This window comes from Carassius gibelio, chromosome B17, assembly GCF_023724105.1.
Source record: "Carassius gibelio isolate Cgi1373 ecotype wild population from Czech Republic chromosome B17, carGib1.2-hapl.c, whole genome shotgun sequence".
NCBI lineage: Eukaryota > Metazoa > Chordata > Actinopteri > Cypriniformes > Cyprinidae > Carassius > Carassius gibelio.
The window spans coordinates 22,587,176-22,613,261 of NC_068412.1; the positions used below are offsets into that span (position 1 = coordinate 22,587,176).

Consider the following 26,086-nt stretch of genomic DNA (forward strand, 5'->3'; position numbering starts at 1 on the left):
AATGTAGCAGGAACCTATATTGTAAGTTGTTGATGTTGCATTAAAAAAAATTCATATAATGATCATTTAATTATTAATAAATTAATATTATGTTTTGGACAACATGCATCCAGTCTGTAACAATGAGTATCTAATCAGTTATATCTAATAACTTTTAATATTCATTTTTAAAAACAATTAATATTTGATTTATTTATTTATTTATTTTTAAGAGCAACAGCATAACTGTAGACTATATAGTACCAAAAATTGTGAAAATGCTTTGCAACTACAGTTCAGGTTATTCATAAATTAAAACTGGATAAATCAGAATAAACCGATCCAATTTTATAGAGGTTGTATGTATATTTCGATTAGAGCTAGGCTAGAGTAAGCATAACAGCACTTAATCTCACTGTACCCCAAAGGAGCTGGCAAGCAATTATATGAATTATCGGGTTGTCGCAGACGGCTCTTGCTTCTCCTTTGATTCCGATCCAAACGAGCCATAATTTCACTGTTAGGTTCAAAAATAACTGTGACAGATTCTCAAAGGCACAGAGTGGCACTGACATCAAAGTCCTCTTTATCGCAGAAAACGGAGACCTTAAGATGCAAAAAATGCCTCAGCTCTGCATGCATCCTCACAAAGCATCAGTGCAACCTGTCTCAGTGTGTGTGCATGGTGCACTTTAGAAAGGATTGCTTTCCAGCTTTGTTTGAGTCACTGAAGTCATTTCAAACACCAGGGATTGATTGTCAGTTGTAAAGCAGCTCAATGTTGACAAAGGAGTGTATATATATTTATATAGTCTAAACTGCTTCCAGAAAGCTAGATTTAAAAGTGGGATTGTCTAGAAATGTATTGTTCCTTTTATTTTTGAGGTGTGCAGACCCCGAATTCCATCATTTACATTTTACTTAATATCCAAAAATTATTTAATTTCATGTTATTGATGCAATCTTGTTGAAATTCACTGTCCTTGTGAATATGAAAATATACATTTGGAAGTATGCATTCAGAAAACTGCATAAACACATCATGTAGCCTTGTAGTCTTCCAGGCACTTCTCTCCCAAGCCGTTCATTTTAATGCAAACAGTGCCCCCTCATGGCTGCGAATGAAAATGCGACTATTTAAAATGTCAAACCTCAAATTAGGCTAATTTTAATGAATAAAAATGACAAATACGAAAATTCTTGTGTGTAGGGGTAAAACTACAAAGATATATTGCTGTAGGCATTTTCTGTAACATATTATTCTGTATGTAACAATTGCAATTGCAACAAGCCGCAATTGAACTTATTTATTTTGCTCTCAAGGAAGACGTGAAAGGAAAGGAAATTTGAACGTAGCTGATGCAAAATGTAACAGACAATGAATGAAAGATGCGCCGTCTGACAGCTGTCAGGGAGGGTTGTTTTTCCACAGCTCTTCGATCTACGAAGTTACGAACGATACTATGGCGAATGCCTGGCTCATGAATATTAATCAGTATCCGTGATTGGCCGTTCGCCGAGAAGCGTAAACGCTACCTTATTATTATTCATGAGTTTAGCCTTCTTCATAGTATGATATGTAATTCGACTCCCGTCCAGTAGATTGCAGCAAAACTCGCCCATATCTACAATTGCCGAATAAACAAGAGAGAAGAAAATACTGGTCACTGATACTTCCGCGTTAGATTAAAGTGTCACATATGTTCTGTTTTCATACAAAAGATGTATCACTTGATGTCTGTCAACAGAGGTATGTTGCTGCATATTTTTTTAAAAAATGCAATACTACAGTGATGTGAATGTTTAATTTCAGTCTCAGTTACTCATGTGTCAGTGTTAAATAACTGTACCATATACCTCTTTCCCATGAGCTTTTGTGATTAGTGTTCAGTGGTTGTAGTTTTAGCTCTAAAAATAGGAATTATTTGTAACAACAATTTACAGATTCTTTTTTAATGGATAATGTGTTGATTATTTTAATAGGTTCCATTTAATAGGTAACTATTGAAATCATATGTTGAATGTTTAAATAGATTCTAGCCAAAAGCAATAAGATTAAACAATTAATATTGACCTTTTATCTTACTGCACGTGTACTTATTGTAAAAAGCAGCATAGCCTGAAAGTTAATGGTTGGTATAAAGTTGTGCAATTAAATGGATGTTTTATTTATATAAACAAATACTAGTAATATTTAAAAAGCTCTCTAAAATGATCTATTTGTTTAAGTGAGCTATATATTTATTTATTTTTTACAGCTATTCTAGTAGAAGTTTGAAGATGAAGAATGAACCTTGAGGGTATCAATTAACACCACTGACAGTTAACACCATTATTTGTTCCACCATTGACAGAACATCTTTGGTGTAATGGACTTTAAACAACCTCCAGGGTAATGGCACGGTTTAGGCGGAAGTCTTGTTGTGCACTTATTGCTTTAGCCTTGGCCGTGTTTATTATAACAGTCATCCTAAAGTCCCTGAGCCCTGAGGATAATCATTCTGGCAGTCAGTTTGCATTAAAACTTATTCCACCTTCAAGACAAATGGAACAAGATAACAACATTGTTGTATCCGCTAAACCTGTGCAGATGATGTCAGCAGAGAAAGCTGGTAGAATGGAGAACAAAATGCAAGATTTTCCTGAGCCAAATTACAATGTGCACGCTTTCTACTATGTGTGGTATGGGAACCCACAGTTTAATGGAAAATATGTTCACTGGGATCATTCACTCTTACCACACTGGGACCCCAAAGTGGCCTCAGGTTATCCATCTGGACGACACCAGCCTCCTGATGACATCGGGGCCAATTTCTACCCTGCACTAGGTCCATACAGTTCCAGAGATCCAATGGTTTTAGAGGAACACATGCGACAGCTGAGAACAGCTGCTGTTGGTAAGAGACCTCTTTGAAACATGTATATATAATTTTTATTTACAATAGTTTCTCCACCTACTGGATGTTTTTTGCCTGTTTCAGGTGTTCTAGCTGTTTCGTGGTATCCACATAGTATGAAAGACGACAATGGTGAAGAAATTGATCATTTGCTGCCTTTGGTTCTGGATGCTGCTGACAAATATCAGTTGAAGGTGGTATAGATGTAGAAGGAAGTTTGAAATTCATAGTCTTTGCTTTTGTGTCTCATGCATTTTTTGTTTGTCTCTGACAGGTTGTTTTTCATATTGAACCATACAAAGGACGAGATGATGCAAATATGCGTGAAAATATTAAATATATTGTGGAGCGGTATGTTTGATGCATTCAATTAATCTCTAGACAGTCATACTTACAAAATAACAAAATATATAACACTTTCAGTTTCTTAACATTCGTTGTGTTTCAGCTAAAAATGACAATACTTTTATACATTTAGATTAATATTAAAAGAATATTTAATAAAAAAAAATTTAATTTGCTGACAATGTATTTAACCCCAGGCCATCCATGTGTTTCCTCATAAGAAGAGGTTTAGCATTATATCACATGCTCACCAGTGAATGGGAGCCGTAAGAATGAGTTTAAACAGATGATAAAAAATCACAGTAATCCACAAGTAATCCACACGACTCCAGTACATCAGTTGCACAGTACAGCACATCCCTGTTAGCTGTTTAAACTCTTATTCTGACGGCACCCATTCACTCTAATTGATCTCTAGTTCAATGGAATAATAAATAAATAAGATCAATCCAAAGTTTTGTGTTTAATAGCACTTATTGTACATTGTATTTTGCAGATATGGAAGTCATCCTGCTTTTTATAGATACAAAACAAGCAATGGCAAATTTCTTCCACTGTATTATGTATATGACTCCTACTTGCAAACTCCAGATGTTTGGGCACAACTTCTAAAGCCAAATGGTATGTCGACAATCAGGAACACACCGTATGATGGCGTCTTCATTGCTCTTCTTGTGGAAGAAAGGCATAAGAAGGACATACAGACTGCTGGATTTGATGGACTCTACACGTATTTTGCATCCAACGGCTTTACTTATGGCTCCTCGCATCACAACTGGAGATCCATTAAAACCTTTTGTGACTATAATGACTTGGTTTTTGTTCCAAGTGTAGGGCCAGGTTATATTGACACTAGCATTAGACCCTGGAACTCCCAGAATACAAGGAACCGCATTAAGGGCAAGTATTACGAGACCTCTTTTAATGCGGCTCTGGAGGCAAGGCCACAGATCATCTCTATAACTTCATTCAATGAATGGCATGAAGGAACCCAAATTGAAGAGGCCATCCCAAAGACATGGGGTAAAACTGTGTATCTTGACTATCTTCCTCATAAACCTTCAGTTTATTTAGAGATAACACAAAAATGGGCTAGAAAATTCAATCAGGAGCAGAAGAAATGGCTGGAGTAAAAAAAAAAAGTTAATAACTTTATTGTTAATCCTGGAAAAGCAATGCTGCCCTAAGAAGAGCTTACAAGGATCATGATTTGCTTTATTTTCTGTTTGATTTGTGTGCAGTTTGTATTACTTACATGCCTTTTACCACTGTATATGACAACTTGCCTGATTAAACTCGTCAAATGCTAAACTGCAATTAGAAATATTCTGCCTTGAAGCTGTAAATAAAACAGCTTTACTTTATACTAGGTGTTTTTAACTACACTGAAAAAAGTATGTAGAAACCGTCTTTTACACAGAAATTGCTAGTAAACTTCACAAATACTTGGAAATATATTGTTTAGCTTAAAATTTAGATTGATAAAAAAATATATATATATTATGTTTTTTTGCAAATATGCATTTTAAACTCCAGATTCTTTCTCAGAATAACACACTGCACCACATGCTTTATAATTTAATTAAATGCATAACATTAAAGACACCTAATATAAAGTTTGACCAACATAATTGCCTATGGTTGCTCTGGCATCACAATTGATTAATTGATTGACTATTTATTATATTAATAGAAGCTATTAAATTAATAATAAATTATTTAAATGAAAAACATTGTATCCTGCATTTTAATTCAACATATATGCATAAATGTTATCAATATATTTAATTTACATTTTTTACCATGGAATGCAATGTATTCGAGCAGCATGCTTTCAGGAATATAAAATTTGGCCACAGTTTATTTTGTTGTTTTTGAATTGCAGACATTTCTCTCAAGACAACCCTCTGAAATGTTTTGCATGGTAATGGATATGACAATGTTAATGTATTTGGTCTTGACGGAATTTCTGCGGCTGTTGGTTTCTGCTGTAGTTGTAGATTTTTGCTGTTACAAGCAAGTTCAGGAACTTGCTGCTACCAGTGCATATGGCATTACAGTGTTTTTAGTAGTTAAGACATACTGCTGCTGCATAAATAGCATATAAAATAACCTGTAGCAGATCTACACAGGTGGAGCTGGAGAAGGTGTAAGGTTTCAGAGGAACTCTGAAAACATGCTGGGAAATGCTCGATTGAATGCTAACCAGCCATTTAAACAAAAAGCAGCAAGGTCATATGAAGCAAGAACCAATCAGCATGTGCCAAGTCATTTAACCTGTGAATATCATCAGCTACCCAACAGTCTGCCCCATCAAAAGTTTCATGAAGTAACTAGGCATTTTCTTTACATGTCTTTTTACTCCTTTATATAAAAAATATAAATGAAGATATATAAGTCTACTGACTTATTAAACTCAACAATTGCATTCAGAGATATTCTGACCAGATGCTTTAAAAATGAACAAATTGCCTGTGGTAATATTTTTTTCAAATAATTGATCATGTAATTGCTTATTTATTAATCTTTGAATGTGTGAATTATTGTATTAAACAGATTTTTTAAAGGAAATTCCTATTTATTATTTGAACCACGTTTAAAAAAAAAAAAAAGATACAAATAATAATTTTCATACATCCCATGCATTTATTTATAAATAATACACATCTGCTGTCATAGTCTGTAAATCACTGAATTTAAACAGCAGTGATGAACAAAGGAATAATCCATGAGTAAAAACATAATCCAGTCTGACGCGAATTTCCCATTCCATGCATTTCTTTGCATTCTTGCATTTGCGTATATTAAATGCACACACACACACGCGCGCACTCTAAATTTATAATTACATCCATGCATATGAACAGCACGGACACTGGAAAGGTATCCGAGCGCATGTGGGGAGGGGGACATTATTCTACATCACATCACACGGCGTTACATGGCGTCCTTTCCAGCGACGCACTTGCTCGCGTTCTCCGTTTCTGACCCATAGGATCTTACATGTTTTGACTTGCAAGCGCTGATTTGAGTCTGTCATCTTTGCGAACACATAACGAAGACTATGGGTCCAGGTGCATCCTCTCCGAATATTGCCATCATCAGAGATTTTTCTGCACCACTCCGATATGCGAGGTGTGTGGGATGTAAATAAAAGAAGCGCATGATGTCGCTTTCCTTCGAGGATGTTTGCTGATGGACAGGTGAGACAAACGATTTACTGATATGAAGGTTACCTGTGTGCTCTGCATATATTATACGACACGAGTTCAGGCTTTAAATATCACGCACTGCATATACTATCATTTTTTTCATTCATCTCTTGGGGGATTTTTGAGTTATAATAATTAAACATGGCACGAGCGCAGGGACGATCATTCTCTTGGGATGCTTCATGCGTCCTTTTTGGAAACGATGCGGTTTTGCTTAAAATAGACAAAGCAGTCGATATGTTAGAGAGGGGGAGCGTGTCATATTTAAGGAATAGCCATATTCCGTGTAGTAATATGTCAGATGCGTGTGACAGTCTGTTTTAAGATGACCTTCAGCATCACTGGCGAAAGCACATCACCTTGCACGGTAACACGTTCAATTATGTTTTCTGACCTATTTTAGATGTGTGTTTATTAAATATATTACCATCATGTCACTGATGGGTCAGACACGAATTCGTAAAGCCTGCTAAATAAACTAGACAAATGCTTCATATTTAATGCTTCTTTTCATCTTCCTTTATCTTCTATTTATTAGACGTGAACTACCAGCATGCAACTCTGTGTCCCAAATACATCACAATACATTTAAAACAAAAAGCCTCTCTATTCAAAGACTCCCAGAGAGACACAAGGATGCAACATCCATCAATCTTTGTTTACTTTAATAAAACCATGCATCATAAGTGTATTGCTGGCCAAAAATATAAAGTTGGCAGTTAGGAAACAGTATATCAAATGCCAAACACTAGCTAATTAAGAGACCCTCCCCTCAGGACCTTTAAACAGTGCAAAGTTGGTAAACCTCGAAAAATATATCATGCATTAGCATCTATTATATTCAATTATGTACTGGATGTGGGCAATGTTTGCTTTAACGGGGTTATAATGTATTTCCCAGAAGCCTCATCAGTGTCCGTCTCTTTTACAGAGCTTTGCTTTCATATAAGATGATTGAGTCTCAAATGCAGTGATAAACCTTTTAAACAGCTCTTTCATGTGGATTAATAGCAAATGGACACTGCAGAGATGAAACGAAATTCATTTCTCAACCATCGGTGTTGTAGTGTAACGTGTACGATTTCCCAAATCATTTCATTATATATAGAACGTCAATTTTTTTGTCACGTTGCTTGCTTCCTGCTTTTTACTTTACATACCTGCACATGTAAAGTGTTAGCACTTCACAATAAGGTCCCATTAGTTGATAACACATGAACTAATATTAACTAGCCATGAGCAATGAATTTGTTCTAGTATCTATTAATCCCTGTTAAAATTACGACTATTAATTATTAGTTCATTAAATCTCAAGTCCAGATACAACTTTTGATGTTAAGTAAAAGTATTTTTCATTGGTAGTTTGTTATCTATCAAATGGAACCTTGCTGTGAACTGTCAAAGTTAATGAATGTGAAAGATATGTGTTAATTTCTTATATATGTGAGATGAGCACATCCAGTTAAACAGAAAAGGATATTATTAAGTGGAAGCCGTGAAGATTTGTTTATTGGCAGATGTCCGTGTGAAATTGTTCAGTTAATTGATCTCATTATTCAGTCCACTGAAGTTTATTTAATAAGTTAATTGAATGTTTATTTGGTATATTTTGATGCTAATGGCTTTTAATAGCCTCTTGAAGTCACTGGTCTGCTTTTGAAGAATTTGCATGGAATGAACAGTTTGGAATGCAATTTTAAGAAAGACCCTTAGGAAAATGGAAATAATTACGTCATTTTGAATGAAAAAAGAAACATAGATTAAAGAAACACGATTAGGGATTCTGTTCTGGGAATATATACAGAGGACAAAATCTAGGGCTTCTTGATCCTTAAACAGTTAACCTATTTTAACATCTTGTCATGGTGGAAATTTGGTGGAAATAGGCCTTTTGGTTCGATTATCTGTTGACATCCTGAAGATGGCAGTGTTCCCTTGTGTAAAACTGATTGTCTGAATGTTCTTGGTAATGATCCAGAATTATTTTTGAGGATACAATCCTACAACTGGCCCAAAAGTACCAGAAACACTGAGGGAAGCTTATCTCCCCTTATATTCTTAACAATGATAAAATAATATGAAGTTTTCCTTAACAAAATATTAAACTTCCTCATTTGGTTCCCCAGTCTAAAATGTTTGTACCCACCACCCTACACAAAGTGTTTTTGATATTCAGTTTTATAGTCAGTCTGCAGCTTTAATCCTTAAAATGCTTGACATCCAGCTGATATTGATTGTAAAGTGATGTCATCTATTTCTGTCTTTTCCCCCACATGAGAAGACCTATGATTTTAAGACTGACATTCTTCTGGTAATAAAAAGAAGAAACTGGAACATACAATCATTTTACCTTCTGGATATCAGCAAATCTGTCAGGTGAATATTTAAGTTGATTTACTTTGCATTTATGTTGGATTTCTCTGTGCTTGTGATTCTACTGTCTTAATAAATCACATGACTTCAGTGTGTAACCCTTATGAAACAAAAATATATTGCAGTATATTGGAAAATATCATGTAATATATTAGGCATATATTATTATATATATTTATTTTTTCCAATATATTGCAATAAATTGAAAGCGGCAATCATTTGTATATTTTGCAATATATTATATAATATATGTATCATCAATATATTATTAAATGTATTCAAATATATACAAAATATTAGAAAATAAAAAGGGAAAATAATATATTACAATATATCACAATATATTTTAAGAAATATATTGGTAAATATATTTTCCTTTCGTAAGGGAACCCAGCCAGCATTTTAATATCTGAAGTGTTTTTGTACAGTCAAGCATCTTAGACATGTAAATGCTTCTCTATTATAAAGTCTAGGATTTTATGTTCATCTTCATTACAGCAACATACATATAATCAGCTGGTGGATGAGACCCCTCAACATATGAATTGCAAAATGTCAAAGTGCTCATTCTGAAATCTTAATAGAGATGAATCCTTTTTTTAGGGCCATGCAAACAAATTAATTTGCCTTGAACAGTCATTAACTCTCATTATGTAATTGAAATTTGTTAAATTTACTCTACTTTTTTTTTCATTTTGTAAAAAGCATGTCGAAAGCAGTTAAGATTACCTGCTTCAGTATTTGTAAAATTGATAGCAATACACACAACAGTTAATTTCAACTAACTTTGCTAACTGATTTGCTAATAAAATGGCAGTTTTATAATATAATATAATATAATATAATATAATATAATATAATATAATATAATATAATATAATATAATATAATATAATATAATATAATAATTCCAAGCATTTATACTGTTATTCTGAGCAAAATGACACATGGTGTAAGACCTTGAATTTTAATGCAATATATTAATATTGATATTTTCTGCATAGCTATGTACATACATAAGTAGACTATGTTTTGTGTTAGTATTCATCTGTGTTGGCAGTGTACTGTAGCCACACCCATCATACACAGTAACAATTCATTTACCGAAATATAATCTGTCCGACTGAAATGTTGCACAGCAGGTCATTTTAGGTCAAAGAACTGTCTGTCAGTGGTGGACCCAGTGTATCAAGCTTTAGATGACACAGTCCAGTTCATCAGTACTTAAAGACTTCAGAATCTTAAACAAATGATTTTAAACTGATCATAATTTTTGCCAGCTCACAACTTTCAAAACTGGTTTATGGAGATTAATAAGACCTAATAAGAAGCTGTTTCATGTAATGACCCATAAACTTTTTTTTGCATTTTGATCTTTATCTATTTCCTTTAAAGGCCAGAGTATGCCATCTGCACCAACTTACAGAATCCTACGACCCCTCCTTCTCGGTATCTTTTTATTAGGATGCTTTGTGACTTTGTTTTTAATGTACATCAAACCATCTACGAGCTGGTTGTCAGGCCCGGTTGAGTCAGAAACATCCACAGCCCGAGTGAAGAGCCTCCTTTCCACCCGAAGTGAGCAGAACCAGACCACCGTCTTGGTCTGGCTTTGGCCTTTCGGTGAGACCTATGACCTGAACGTCTGCAGCTCTTTGTTCAGCATCGATGGCTGCTTCATCACCGCCGACCGAAACCTTTACAACAAATCCGACGCCGTGGTCATACATCACAGGGACATCACCAGCGACCTGTCCAACATGCCACCGGCGTATCGGCCCACGTTGCAGAGATGGATTTGGATGAACTTCGAATCACCTTCGCATTCATCTCAGTTACCAGGAATTGAAAACTTGTTTAATTTAACTCTAAACTATCGGCAGGATGCTGATATAGAAGTGCCTTATGGATCGATTGTCGCAGCCCAAGGAGAGGAGGACTTCGTGCCACCAAGCAAGAACAAGCTGATTTGTTGGATCGTCAGCAATTGGAACCCAGACCACGTCAGAGTGAAATACTACAATGAACTCTACAAGCACATCGAGGTTCATGCATACGGACAAGCATTTGGTGAGTACATTTCCGACCAGGACTATTTCCCTACAGTTGCAAGCTGTAAATTCTATTTGGCATTCGAGAACTCGATTCACAAAGACTATATCACTGAGAAATTGTACAACCCGCTCTCCGTTGGCACCGTACCCGTTGTGCTCGGACCACCAAGGGAGAACTATCAGAACTTTGTGCAGGGAAATGCTTTCATCCACGTTGATGACTTCCCGTCTCCGAAGGAGCTGGCTGATTATCTCCTGTTCCTTGACAAAAACGAGGAGCTTTACCTGAAGTACTTTGACTGGCGTAAACACTTTAAGGTGAAAAAGGCGTACTTCTGGGCCGAGCACACTTGTCTGGCTTGCGATTATGTCAGAAGGCACAATGAGTACAAAGCAATTAACAATCTTGACAAATGGTATTGGGGTTGATTCACAACTGAACCACTGGACCAGATTAATGAAAGTGGCTTGACAATAAGACCTCATATAACTTAATTCCAATGAGGGTCTGTTGTGAGCACTTGCAGACTTTTATTTTTGTAAAATGTCCCAAAGTAGATGTACATTTATTTTGTGTTCGGTTTCACGCGTTTATTAATCTGGATGCAAATTATGCAGTGTAGAGTTTAGTATGTATTTATTTGGAAAGCTGATTTTGACCAAAATGCATTTAAAGGGATAGTTCACCCAAAAATGAAATCTTGTTGTTCCAGCTCTGCATGACTTTCTTTCTTCTGTGAAGTCAATTATATTTTGGATGCAATTCATGCATTTCAGAGTTAACATGAAGGCACATAAAATGAGATATTTTAAAGAGTGTTTCAACTGATTCTACCATCGAATAAAAATCTAAAAAAGTTCATTGCAACTTTTTATCTCAAAGCTCAGAGAAGTAATAAGATACAAACTTGTAAATGCAAGGGGAAAAGTCATATTTTTAGTTTAAAAAAAATCATTGCAGAGAAAAACAAACAATTGTGACAAAGTCAGTTTTAAGGCATACTGATTGCTGTTTTTTCATACTCAGACTTTTTAAAATTCAGTGTAAATGGGCTTCCATAGTTTTTACCAGTACAATGTAATAAATAAAATAGCAAAATAGCTAAAAATAAATAAATAGTCCAAAATAGCACACAAAAGTAATTTTTCAAAAGCTTATTTTCTGTTCTGCGGAAGAAAATAAGTCATACAGATTTGAAATGATATGAGGTTGATTAAAAGAGAAAACTGTAATTTTTGTGTGAAATTTCGCTTTAAAATTCAGTTTTGCTGTTTTCATACACCTACCTACACATTATACAGGAAGTCTGTTAATTTGATGAGAACCGAGCACTTTCTGAAACTAAGATTTGTATGCTTTATTTATGTCATTGGTTACTGTGTAAATGTTAGTGCTAGAGTCATCTATGCAGTGTTTACAGAACTTATGTTGTGCAAAATGTCCATGTACTGTAAATGTAATGTGTATGTATTTTGAGACAACCTGCCTTTCATTTCCATGGTTTTGGATGTTGTTTTGCGCATTCATATTTTACCATACCATAATGGACACCTTAGTGACCAACATGCATTTGCTACTGAAAAACAAACATGCCAGAAGTGCGTCATTGCTGATAATGTTTTACTCTACTGAATAACTGCTGATAATATCACTGTTAAGTAGCTTACATGGCTTGAATATGTGATACTGTGAAGTATCAATGTGTACTGTGAAGTTCTGTCTTTGAAATATTTAAATGTCACTTTTGTTTAAAAGTGAAATGTTGACTTGAGAGCAGGAGGCTAATATACATACACTCATGTGGGTTGTGCCATATTCACAGGAATGCAGAAGACTTTTTTCCAAATGTTGCCAAATGTTTAGACACGCTCTGGTGTACGAGACAAATGAAATCATAATGTGAGGAGCATAATGACTCGCTTTTCCAGGTGCAAGCTTAGAAGATTTGTTTGCTGCCAAAGTTTTCTTTCTGAAATATGATGCTTCTGATCTGATATCTCTGGGATTCACATCATCCCATTTCTAAGATCGGCTTTCATTCCATAATGAAGGACTGTTTTAGATGTGCTTACATACATGTAGTCAGTCTAATTTTAGATGAGGGTGAAGAACTCTATTATTGATCAATGAGAACATTTTCAGCTGTGGATCACAGACTGAACTGATGATAATGTCACTGCACAAAAAAAAAAAAAAAAATAATAATAATTATATATATTTATATATATATATATATATATATATATATATATATATATATATATATAAATATACACACACACACACACACATATATATATATATATATATATATATTATTGAACGCTATTTTGTCTTGTTTCCAATAGTCAAAAAGCTAAAGTTTTAAACATAAACTCGACTGAATTTAGCTAGCTTTATCCTTAAAGCAAAATAACTAATAATAAAGAATAATTCATTCATTGAATTAAATATAAACAAGCACACAAGCAAGCCAATGGGTAACAAAATAAGTTTTTATGGATTACATGATTGCACATTTTTCACTGTAATGTACTGTTTAATGCATTTCATGATGTTGATAACAAAGAATGGAATATATTTTCTTTCTCTTTGTTTCTGTTGTGGCTATATATCAGTATAGTACACAATAGTTCCATTAAAGTCTATGTGAAAAAGAAGTTAGATCAAAAGCAATCTAAAAGTAATTCAAAAAGTAGTCTGACTAATTTACGTAATATATGTCATGTGGATTATGCCACAACTACAATATTTCTCATGTAATTTTTAATCAGTAATTTCCTACAATTTCGAAGTAATCTACCCAGCTCTGACCTCAAGAAAAAATAACTTTCCTTTTTTTTTTAAGGATGTTTTCATATTTTTACTGGAAACCAAGACAAAAGCAATTATGACATAAATATTTTGCTCTGCTAATATGAAAAAGCACACTTGATTGATTGATATATGTGGTAAACATTTTGTTTATAAGAATGATCATTTCCAGACCCAGGCACTTACAAGTCACGAATCACATATATTATTGTTGTTTTTATGCCTGAAGCACAAATGATTGTGAGTTATTGTTGTGTTGCTGTGTCTGTCAAATTGAGCATACTTTATGAACAGCAGCACCGTCATCAGCGGTTAAATAATTCATGCCTGGGATTTTAACTTTTGTATTCATGAGGGACCATCGGTTTTGAAAAAAAAAAGTGTGCTATTTTAACAACGTCCATCTGTATATTACTCAAATGTGCACAAAGAGTCAGACTTTTTTATATGAACTCTGATGAAAATCGAGATGACGTGTAGTAACACAAGCTCCACTACACTTCTCAGATCAGTGTTTGTCAAAGAGAATCGGTTTGCCGTGAATGTTCTTTATGCATTGTAAATAGCTGTATTGTTGGACAATTTCAGACCTGTAGCGAATGCCATGAGGATGAAGTGCTGAAATGAGACGGGCAAAATAAGCCCTTTCTGAGCCTTTGCACAGAGGAAGAAAAGTCTCCTGCTGAAGACAAAGATGGCAGTGTTACGGAGAGGCCATTTTCTGTCCCTAAAGCGGTTTCCACAATGAACATCCGTATCTTTTTGGGATTAGGAACTAGTCTTCTGAACACTGTTGGACTGGAAAACTTTAAAACCTAAAACCTTCTCTCATTCTCAAGTGTGATTTATTGAACTGATGACAGTACAAAGTGGTATTGTGACAAAAAATGAACTGTGAAAAAAAGAATGAACTGTTAATGGTTTCATCTCGCTGTACAAAGTGAATCAGAGATTGCTAATTTACTTACTGACTTGTATTGATTTGTGGTCTCTCTCTCTCTCTCCTCACCTCTGTATCTTTATCTCTTGTGCACAAATGTTGGCTGTGAGTTCTTGGTACCCTTTAAAACAGCCTTTGCATTATGAGTAGCGGTGTCTGACTCAGAGCCCCTGCTGACTCACACATGTAGGCTGGTCGCACTGACGCTGGCATGGAGTATGATATCTCCTCTATGCATTATGGACTCAAATGCAAAATGACCCACATTCCTATTGTGCTGAGGAACTCGAGGGTGTATAGAACTGTTCATTGCAACGTTAATTGCCAAAACATTGTTATTTGCCAAATAATTTACTGTAGATGTCTGTTAGTAAAATAAAGAGCTGAAAATAAAGATATGTTCACAGAACATTTTGCTTCGCATCTTGACTTTAAGTGTGAAAAAAAATGTAGGAATATTTCAACAAAACAATATTTACTCACCCATACATTGTTAAATTAATTGTTACATTTTTTTCCCAAAATGATATATTTGCCTTTACATGAACCCGTTTCATTGTAATTAAGACATACATACATAAGTACATACAGTATAATACATAGGCCTACATAAAATAGCATAAAAGACTTGTATAACAATGTCTGCAAAGTCATCTGAAGCCATACAACCAAAATGTAAGTTATTCTCTGGCTCTGAAATCAATGCAACTCAAAATTCAAAATGTAACTATTAAATAAAAAAGCAAGACAAACACATTTGCTAAAGCAGCCATGTCACTTTAGCTTTAGCTTTAGCTTTACTGTTTCACTAAACTCGTACAAGGTGGGCTACCGAGCAAGTTTACTGTATTGGAAAAGTCATACATATGTTGCTGATTATGTGATGCAAACAATAAGGGCAAGATTTATTAAGAGCTTGCACCAGCACAAACCATCTTTTGCCGTTAAAATATGGCGTTAATACAGTCAGGATTTACTAAATTTGTGCAGATGCAAAATTTAAGGTAGGAGAGTATTAAAATGAACCATGCAACACATTTGACTTGTATTTGCGCCATTATTTAACGGCCAACAAAAAAAAATTGCGCCTGTATTGTAAGTAGATCACCCACACCTGCTTATCTGCTACTTTGCTATGCTGTGCTTGGTATACTGCATTGGCCGATATGTAAATGAGATGTTGCGTACATGTTCTTTAATTTGCGCGCTGTCAGTAAAACACCTGCAGAAATTTCCACGCCTATCTGTGCTGTTTTGGAATTGCACTCTCGCACTAGTTTAGTAAATCTGGCCCTAAATGTCTTAGTTTACAAATCTAAATCCGCTTTGTATCAGAGTGTAAATACTGCTTTTTTACTCCACTGAAAAAAAATTAACAGAAAATCTTTTTTTTTAATATATATTAAGATTAGTACAAAATATTGGTTAACTGTTTCTTTAAAACACAACTGCAAGCCTACAAAACTGCATCACCCGCATTAGTCAAACTGCAACTTGCTTTTTCAGCAACACATCTCAGGCTGGTAAAAATAGCTCACCAAATCCACTGTACGCTGAATGATGACACCAGAGGGGCAGTTTGGTGTGCATGCCATCAAATCCCTCGCTGTTGTTGTGACCTCTCTGTGTTTATACTTTGGCATTTGAAGTTATCCTTCTGAACCCAATAAGGTGATGTTGTCTTGTTCTGTTCCTCAAAACAAAAGGACTGACAGTTGTTCAGGCTATCAGCCAAATGAGGTTTTAAAGTTCATCCGGTTACTACATATTTCAGTATTATGTTGAAGAGGGAATGTGTATGTTTGTGTATGTGTGTATGTGTGTGTGTGTGTGTGTATTTGCGTGGGCATATACAGGGAACCAGAATATAATCAGTGTGTAAATCCATATAGGACAGAGCTTAAGAATTAAGTTCTATTCTGGACTGGGATATTTAAAGATTTGATCAACAAAATCCACAAACAGGGAAAATAATGTAGATCACTGAGCAGCATTTTATACCATCTGATGTACTGCTGACATAGTGCAATGAAAACTACACATAAAATTAAAAGCTATTTCATTCGTCTATAGAGGATCACAAGAAGGCATATACATGAGGAATTCATAAATAAGATAAATGTTTGCTTTAGCAATAGACAATTGCTTCAGTCTCCTCCCCCCGAAAAAAAAATACCAGTTGATACCAGTTAATATTTGAAAATACCTGACAGCTGAAATCCTTTTTTTATTTTATTTTGTTTTATATAATTTATTTATTATGACAATATACAGAAAATAGATAATATAATACTTTTATTATCAACATTTCATGTCCAAGTGGTTATTTATTTGGTGAGTAGCCATGAAATTTGGGAGTTATGTTCATTAGCTATTCATTACCTCAAAATTAATGTTATTTTAATACAATTTTGTGTTTTTATTAATATTTTGAATTTCCATATTTTGAATAGTTATCAAATTTTATATCAGTTTCAGTTTGAGTTATTTTGGTACATATGCTAACCTAAACAAAAAGTTTATTTCCCAGCTCAAAAATAATCAAACAATACCTTAAATCGTGTGGCTTATAAAACAGTTGAAAGCCTGACTCAAACCTCGAGACCAGAATATTATAAAGACTTTGGGTGGGTTAAATCAGCTTTTATGGCACATCCTGTCACCTTGTCTCGCCATTCCTGCCTGAGCATCGCTGAGATAGCGTCTCAGAATCCCTGAAGGGGTATACGGTTCTGTAAGATCATAGGGTTTGGATTTTGCCTCTTTGTCTCTTTGTCCACCAAGCCTATCTTATTTCCAACCGAGAGCTCTGCGGATCCTCGTCTGCTCAGGGCAGCTGTGAAAGGCAATCGTCAACTCTGAGAAACTGAATGGTGTGAGACCACTTATTACTGTGAAGGCCACCTGATCTCAACCCAATGACTCCACTTATGCTGTCAACACTTTGTTAAGCATCTTAGTCCTGAGTAGAATGTGTGAGAATGAAGTAGCCGAAGAGATGCCTTCCCATAATCAGTGTCAGATCAGCAGATTTTACAGCAGATATGTCACAGCAGATTAAATAGACAGTTGGTAAGTATGATTGTAAGATGTGGTTAATGTTTCTGCCATTTGTAAAAGAAAAAAAACAAAACAATTGTGCCTGAGATACAACAGCAGGCATGAATATTTGGCCAATGCATTGGAAGTGCACTGTTCTGTTGTACACACAAGTGAGAGAACATTAGTGAAAAAGCTCATATTTTGCATTATAATTTTTTTAAAAAAAAATCATTGTATTACATATATTTCTATTTTATTTTAAAATCCTTGATCTTATATTTTTTAATTTACTTATATATTTTGTTTTATTTGATTTGTAAATATGTGATTTTGAATGTGGTCTCAGACTTGTGGACCCAACTGTCATTGATGTTATTGATAACTAAAACCAAAACGAACTGTTTTGATTAATTAAAATTATACTGAAATAAAATATTAGATAAAAAAAAATGAAACATAAGATAAAAATCTTACTAAAAATAAATTAAAGCTAAGCAGTTGGCAGTGTTATTGGAATATTTATTAATATAATGAAAAAGCTTTTATTTTTATATTTTTATTTTTCATGTTAATTTTAGTTTACATTTGAGTAATTGTGTAGTATATATACATACATACAGTATAAACACAATTACTAAAGTGTGAATTAAAAATTAACATTAACGCTCATTCAGTATATTAATAAATACTCCAATAACACTACTAACTGTGTTATTGTATTACTGCGACAGTAACAAACTTACTCAAAGGGCAGTAGAATTCATTTATAATATTTCTTCCATTAAATCGGATATGCCAATATATTTGGATTAACTACACTGAACAAAATTATGAATGCAACACTTTTGTTTTTGCCCCCATTTTTCTGAACACAAAGATGTAAGATTTCTAATCTAGGGAGAAGTGCTCACTAACACAGATTTAGACAGATTTGTGAACAATATTTGAGAAAAATAGGTCTTTTGTGTACATAGAACAGTCCAAGAATAGTACAAGTCAAATCATAGAACAGAACAAGTCTTAGATTCAGGAACTTGTGAAGAATATGTTTCTGACTGCCCCCCCCCCAATCATTTGCTGTCATTCCTCCACTTTATAAAAAAGCCTAGAAATATTAGTCAGTTACACTTTAGACATATTTGCAAAAATGTAACTTTGTTGTAATTCCGATTACTTCCTTCCAAAGATTCCATCTATTATATTTAAGTTATTATTCAGATATGTCCTCCAATTTCCCCTCCTAATCTCTCTAATCACACAAACACATATAAGCATACACACTTTTGACTCTGGACTCACTTGTCTAGTTTCAGTCAAATGTGCTGCATGCTCTGGGATGCCTAGCAACCGAAGGTCTGTGCAAGTTTGTTTGTTCTGAGACGAGCTGCTAGCTGCGCAGTTGGACATTAATCTAGTGATCGCAACAGCCGTGCTCTGAACTAAAACCCCTGTTGATGGATGTTCATCGATTCAAATGTCTAGCAGGTCATGTTGACACCTGGTAAAGAGAACGAAAAGACAGACATGAATGCTTAGGACAGATAATGAGACTCGAAATACTGCTGTCGAGAGTTATGTAATTGTGGCACGCGGTTCTCCAAACTGTCACTTTTGGCATCCAGGACACTTCACTTTATGAGACACTTTTGCAAAGAAGAATCATACGAACTGACTGTCATCACACTGAATAAATTTCCAAGCAATGAATGTGTTTTTATCTGTTCATTCGTTTAAGACACTGCAGAAAATCTGAGGTAGCGTTCCTCACTACTTTCTTTAATAGACTGACCTCCCTTTGTGCATGCATGATGGATTAAGTTCTTTAACCACTGATCTTCTGAGCTATTTTTGCACAGAGATCATTTCACCTCTTGATAAATGATATGTTATGATGGGACTCATTTTTAATTAGCTGGATGCAGCTCAAGTGTCAAGTGTAAAATACTGCAAACAAAATTGTTCATTACTGTTTGAGATTGAAGATAAGTTTGACTTTTGAAAGTTACAGTAGGCCTTAAGTTCTTACATTTCATTTAGAACAAAAATGTTTTACAACCTGATACAACAGAGTTGGAGTGGCAGGAAAACAAGAAGCTCAGTCTATGGCAGGTTTAGCTGAAAGTGAGGTTCTTTCATCCATGCAGAGATGACCGCCAGGCTGCCTGAGATCCATGCAGCTACCTTTGGATCATCTGGATGAAATGAGAGATAGAGTTGTGTGTCATCAGCATTGCAATTGTAGGAGAAGCCAGGGCGAGTGTGATTTCACCAAGTATAACATGTTCCTGGATCAACATCCTTGTTGATCCTGGAACAGCATTCTAATCAATCAATCAGAATTGAAATGTAACTTTTCAGAAAATATCAGTTTTAAGCTTATGATCAGGGTTAGGTGCTTCTACACTCTTGTTAATCAGCTATCATTTCCCACTGATTTTAATAATAAATTATTGTTAGGGTTAGGTTTAGGGGAGAAGTGAAAAAAAAGTGAAAGTGACATACAGCCAAGTATGGTGACCCATACTCATAATTCATGCTCTGCATTTAACCCATCTAAAGTGCACACACACACACACACACACACACATCACAGTGGGTAGCCATTTATACTGAGGCACAAGAGAAGCAGGGGTTCAGTGCCTTGCTCAAGGGCACCTAAGTCGTGGTATTGAGGGTGGAGAGAGTGCTGTACATTCACTCCCCCCACCTACACTTCCAGCCAGCCCGAGACTCAAAATCACATCCTTTGGATTATGAGTCCGATTCTCTAACCATAAGGCCACAACTTCCCCCGTATGATGGGTCCCATTGATGTAGTGTATATGGAGAAGAGGAGCGGTCCAAGAACTGATCCTTGAGGAACCCCAGTGACCAGTTGATGTGCTTTGGATACCTCCCTTCCCCAGGCCACCCTGAAAGACCTTACAGTGAGATAGGATTCAAACCTGTGAAGTGGAATCCCTGTGATGCCCTGTGATAAGAGGGTGAACAGGAGAATCTGATGATTGACAGTGTCAAAAGCAGCAGATAGATCCAGCAGAATAAGAACTGATGATCTAAGAAGAAGATGGGAGTTTTACCAGTGGGTGTGGTTGGTTTGAGGTCCTGTGTGTGTGGGGTTGAGAACTGACTACTGATTGTTGTAGTTTTGTCTGTGAAGAATGTGGCGAAATCATCAGCTGTTATAAAAGTGGTGGAGGGGGACAAAGGAGAGAATTTAATGTTTTCAAGAGATTATGTGTGTCTGGAGTGGTGTTGATCTTGTTGTGGAAGTATGAAAATTTGGCAGTATGGACTTCAGCAGAGAAAGAGGAAGCCAAAGCCTGATACAAACTCAGGTCTGACAGAACTTTTGATTTGCTCCATTTTCTCTCTGCTGCCCTGAGTTTGGTCCAATGCTCCCAAAGAACATAAAAAAACCAGGGGTTAGAAGGGGCAGCCCGTGCTGGCCTGGAGGAGAGAAGAAAAATATAATCTAGACAAGAGGTAAAGTAGAGCACTGTTGACTAATTACTTCTCCCAAGTTATCACAGTAACCGAGCAGTTTAAGTAGTCTACAGTTGCTGTGGCCACTTTCTAATTAGCCAATAGCCAACAGCCAATTTTACCATGTATTCATTTACAAACAAGGCTCAATTCGTAAGTATTTTCAGAAAGATTGAAACTAAAAGGCAATGCTGTGCCAAACATACACAACTATTAGAAAATCATAGCAGTGGGCATTTACTTCTGAGTCTAAAATCCACCATGCCTATTGAACCCTTTGAAGACCAGATATCGCTGAATGAACATTCTATTAATGCTTCTGGAAGAAAGTTTGCTCATAACTTTGAGAGAATCTCACCATAACATTAGCCAAAGTACTGAGAATGTTCTCTGTTATCGGGGTATATGGCTTAACTGTAAATGACATTTACATTAAAGATATCTTACAGAGCCCCCCTGTGTGAAACCTGTTAAGCTGTGGAAATTGCTACATAGTTCTTGTAAACAGATGTCCAATCAATCCAAGCCAATTTTAGTGGTTGCAAAGAAACTTGGCAACTACTGCAACATTTGCTTTCAACACTCTCTTTAAGCCTTCAGCAGTTGCTTGAGGTCTCAAACAGTTAGATATCCGGTTTCCGAGGACAGAGTAATTGCTAATTTCACTGATACATAAGACATGAAGAATTGTAACTATGAAGATAATGTGTTAAAGATTAATTTGACACAAATTAATTTAGCTAAAAGTATGATTTCTACTTTTACGGGAAGTACTTGTCCATATACAGTATTCTCAGAGTTCAATCACTTATTTAAGAATACACAAAAGGAATAACATTTCAATGGCACTATTCATGTATCATCTTGAACATCAGGCGTGCTTTGTGATTGGACTCCCATAAAAGGTGCAGAGATCAGCAACTGGGCCATTCTCCCCAGGGATTTCAGCTAATAAGAGCAATCGTATTTATAGAGGCTCGTTTTAATGCATCCCCTCAATCACTGGCCATATCACCCTGCAGCCCCTCAGAAGCCCATTGAGCCACTGAAGGTGAGTTTTACTCACTATTACAGATGGCAGGCTGTTCTTTTGATACCTTAAATTGGTTTTAGGATCCCATGGAGGAGACCTAGTTTGCAGAGACCGTCATTTTAGCATGCTGTGTCTATTTTAAGAGGCGTTCGTATTTTGTGGCTGACACCTCCCTGATTGCTTTAGCCTGATATGTAGTAACATTTTTACGATTCTGTTTACTGCTTTTAAGACATAAACAACAATGTCTACAGAACGATTCGACTGCCATTACTGCAAGGACACTTTGCTGGGAAAGAAATACATCCTAAAAGAGGACACACAATACTGTACAAAGTGCTATGAGAATCTGTTTGCTAACTGCTGCGAAGTATGTTCTTTGCCAATTGGGTGCAACTCTAAGGTAGGTATAAGCAATTACTGACATCATAATTAACACATTTATATTTGAAAATTAAATTGAAATTGAATTTAAAATATTTTTTTAAAACAATACAACCATAAATCAAAAAAAAAAAAAGAAATTGCAGAACAATGGACCCTTTTTACAGAATGTTTTTTTTTATTTTTTTTATTAATGCATATTCAGAAGACTATACTTTTATTTTAATGTTAGACTGACATTATATTTCAGAACTCTCTTCTGACCAATGTAATTAAAGTAACAGAAACACTATCTTGTTTCTATTATTTTTTACACTTATTTCTTTTGCTATTGGATCAAATGGAAATTCAAATTATATGTTTTGTAGTATCCATTCATCACTATAGAAGTTTACCCAACTATGACTACTTTTGCTTTTAAGAACCCTGGAAATGTGAAAAGCATCCATTAATTAAAGATCTATGAGTGAAAGAAAATCAGAACAGATTTGCAAGCTTTTAACTAGACTTTCTCTGCATGCATAATGAAGGATCTCTCCTACAAGGACCGGCACTTGCATGAAAATTGCTTCAAGTGTGCCAAATGCAGTCGATCATTGGTGGACAAAGTGTTTGCTGCTAAAGATGACCTTATGCTTTGCACCGAGTGCTATTCTCATGAGTATTCCTCAAAGTGTAACACCTGCAAGAAGACTATCATTCCAGGTAGAACTCTTTGTATTTTAATATTTTCTGTAGAAATTAAATGTAACTAGATTTATTTTCCTAAAAATATCTTACTGGCATGTTTTTCTTTGTATTAAAAATAGGTGGTTTATCAAGTTAAAATAAAATATTAAGGATCTTAGTCTACAAAGGTTGTCTCCTGTTCATGTGTTAGGATCACGAAAAATGGAGTACAAAGGCAACAGCTGGCATGAGACGTGCTTTCTGTGTCAACGCTGTCAGCAGCCAATAGGAACCAAGTCTTTCATCCCTAAAGATAACAATTACTTCTGTGTGCCTTGTTTTGAGAAGCAATTTGCCTACCAATGCTGTGCTTGCAAAAAAGTAAGTCAAATACTGTGTGTTTGTGAAGGAATCCGGCATTTCCCAAACAGTATTTCTGTTATTCGAGTTACAGTTCACCTAAAACCGACTCACTCTCTTATTGCTCTAAACTAGAATGTTTTTTTTTTTTTTTTAAATATGGATTACAAAAAAGAGAAAGTTTGTGAAGGTCTTTTTTGAACCTTGAAACTTCGGCCTCCATTCAATGAACAATGCAAAAGAACAAGCAGTACATTCAGGTTTGGAATGAAATTAGGTTGAGAAAACCACAACAGAATTTATTTGCTAACTGATGTCAACTCGGAACTATTTTATGTTTTGGTGAACTGGTGGCTAATTTGTATGAATCCATACATACACAGTCATTTGTAGACTTATAGGTGATTTGCAGTTAAGTTTTGGGAAACAAACTGCCTCCTAATGCTGTGCTTGTAAAAAGTAAGTCATATATATTTGCAAAGGAATATGAAAAGACACAGCCTCCGTATGAAAAACTATTACAGTCTATTACATGTGGGTGAACCACTCAAAGTGACTCACCCTCATGTTGCACCAAACCAGAATGACTTTATTTTTAAATGTGGAATACGAAAATAGAAAATTTGTGATAAAAAAGAAATAAATATGTATTCATGCAGTTGGAGGTTTTAAGATTCGAAAAGCAAATGAAATCACATTAAAATCCTCAACAAAGCTATCATTTGCAATTAAAGACACAGGAAATAGCATATGAATTGAATAGACTACTACTATCATACGTTATAGTGCTTTTGCATTTCTTTTTTTAACCTTGAAAGTAAACTGAAAGTGCATGAATGAAAATTTTATTACAAGGATTCACCCACCAATTTGCCAAAAAAGTTTTCCATGCAATTGTAATAAATGGGGACTCATTTATTACAATTGCATGGAAAACTTTTTTGGCAAATTGGTGGGTGAATCCTTGTAATAAAATTTTCATTCATGCACTTTCAGTTTACTAAAGAAATAGAATGTTTATGTACAAATTACATTCATATGAATTTGCCACTTCGTGAATTTTTTTTTCAAGAACTGGATTGGAATTTTCACTTTTGTGTGTAATATTTCTTTAAGTTTTTGACAATTTTGCACATGTATTATACTGTACTGAGATCCACACTTTCAATTCCGTAGGCCATTACAACTGGCGGTGTCACATATCATGATAAGCCCTGGCACCGAGAGTGTTTCACTTGCATTGGATGCAAGAGACAACTGGCAGGCCAGCGCTTTACCTCAAGAGAAAACTACCCATACTGCCTGGATTGCTTCAGCAATCTGTACGCCAAGAAATGCGTAGGCTGCACCAAACCAATTACTAGTATGTTTTCATTCTTGACATCTGGCGGCTATTTTTATACGCCTCTAAATTGAAATAAAAAATTTCATCAGCATTGTACTCAACTGTAAAAGAACCATGTGTGTGTGTATGTGTGTCCAGGCTTGGCAGGTGCTAAGTACGTCTCCTTTGAAGAGCGGCAGTGGCATAGTGAGTGTTTCACATGTATGCAGTGCTCTGTGTCTCTGGTGGGCCGTGGATTCCTCACCCAGAGAGATGACATCCTGTGCACTGACTGTGGCAGGGAGAAGTGAGCTCACCCGACTGGGTCAGACAACCACAGGAGCAGCACAGTCATCCAAGTATAGTAGGAAACCTACTGAGGGCAAAATAGATGTAGAAATGAGTTTCTGCTCCTATAAACGGAATGATGAATGAACACGAACAATGAATAGATTAATAATCTGTGTAGCCTGCTGATTAGGATGCTTAATGTATTGAATAATAAGCTTTCAACAATGATTTAGAATCAAATGTCTTTATAAAGCCCGAACCAGCAAAGAATAATATTGAAAATGTTTGAAGTCTGTCACACGAAATGCAATTTCGGTCAATAAACTTTGTTTAAACTCTTGTCTTCTGCCTGTTGTTCAAGTCTAAAGATACATAATCATGCACAACCCTACCCCTAGTAAGAAAGTAATATATTTAAAATGCATTCATTTAAGTTCAGTTCAAATCTATTAAGATATTTACTGACATGTTTTTTGAGATTTACTGATACACACACACACACATATATATAAACCTTATTTAATTTACTACTTGCGCACAATGCCTGTTCCTTAATATTAAGCCTGAAATGTGTTTTAATGTCTCTGATGAGGACTGTTATGATTTTTGAAAAACATCAGTCTTTAAATGCAAGTTATTTAAAGTATAATTGCAATAGTTCCACTTCAGGACATTCCAATTTTTTGAGTTCATAAATAAATCATATTTCTAGTATACTTGGAATTAAATAAGTGCATTTCAAATACAGGGACAACTACAAATGCATACATTAAGGGCCGTCATAAAGAAGGTGAAAGTTGGAAAGGATTATAAATGACTTATATTTTTGGCTCATTTTTCCTGGAGAGAAATATTTTATATGCATGAAAACTGCTAATTTGT

The 26,086-nt window shown here is 35.2% G+C and overlaps 3 protein-coding genes across 4 annotated transcripts; all 3 read left to right on the forward strand.

Moving 5' to 3' along the window:
* The first annotated feature begins 1,592 nt into the window (after positions 1 to 1,592).
* On the forward strand, positions 1,593 to 4,532 carry LOC127975775 (glycoprotein endo-alpha-1,2-mannosidase). 2 transcript variants are annotated; one of them, XM_052579734.1, is made up of 5 exons: positions 1,593 to 1,729; positions 2,238 to 2,876; positions 2,961 to 3,070; positions 3,151 to 3,227; positions 3,718 to 4,532. In XM_052579734.1, the coding sequence occupies exons 2-5, from the start codon at positions 2,375 to 2,377 to the stop codon at positions 4,352 to 4,354; spliced, it is 1,326 nt and encodes a 441-aa protein (XP_052435694.1). In that variant the 5' UTR covers positions 1,593 to 1,729; positions 2,238 to 2,374; the 3' UTR covers positions 4,355 to 4,532. The 2 variants fall into 2 exon arrangements, with proteins under 2 accessions (XP_052435694.1, XP_052435695.1); XM_052579735.1 differs by having other exon boundaries at positions 1,602 to 1,729; positions 2,334 to 2,876.
* A 1,562-nt stretch (positions 4,533 to 6,094) lies between these two features.
* fut9a (fucosyltransferase 9a) lies at positions 6,095 to 13,060 on the forward strand. The gene is made up of 3 exons (XM_052580089.1): positions 6,095 to 6,424; positions 8,715 to 8,809; positions 10,202 to 13,060. The coding sequence occupies exon 3, from the start codon at positions 10,210 to 10,212 to the stop codon at positions 11,287 to 11,289; it is 1,080 nt and encodes a 359-aa protein (XP_052436049.1). The 5' UTR covers positions 6,095 to 6,424; positions 8,715 to 8,809; positions 10,202 to 10,209; the 3' UTR covers positions 11,290 to 13,060.
* A 9,059-nt stretch (positions 13,061 to 22,119) lies between these two features.
* fhl5 (four and a half LIM domains 5) lies at positions 22,120 to 25,544 on the forward strand. The gene is made up of 6 exons (XM_052580104.1): positions 22,120 to 22,194; positions 22,409 to 22,579; positions 23,091 to 23,265; positions 23,441 to 23,610; positions 24,766 to 24,952; positions 25,073 to 25,544. The coding sequence occupies exons 2-6, from the start codon at positions 22,421 to 22,423 to the stop codon at positions 25,222 to 25,224; spliced, it is 843 nt and encodes a 280-aa protein (XP_052436064.1). The 5' UTR covers positions 22,120 to 22,194; positions 22,409 to 22,420; the 3' UTR covers positions 25,225 to 25,544.
* The last annotated feature ends 542 nt before the right edge of the window (positions 25,545 to 26,086 follow it).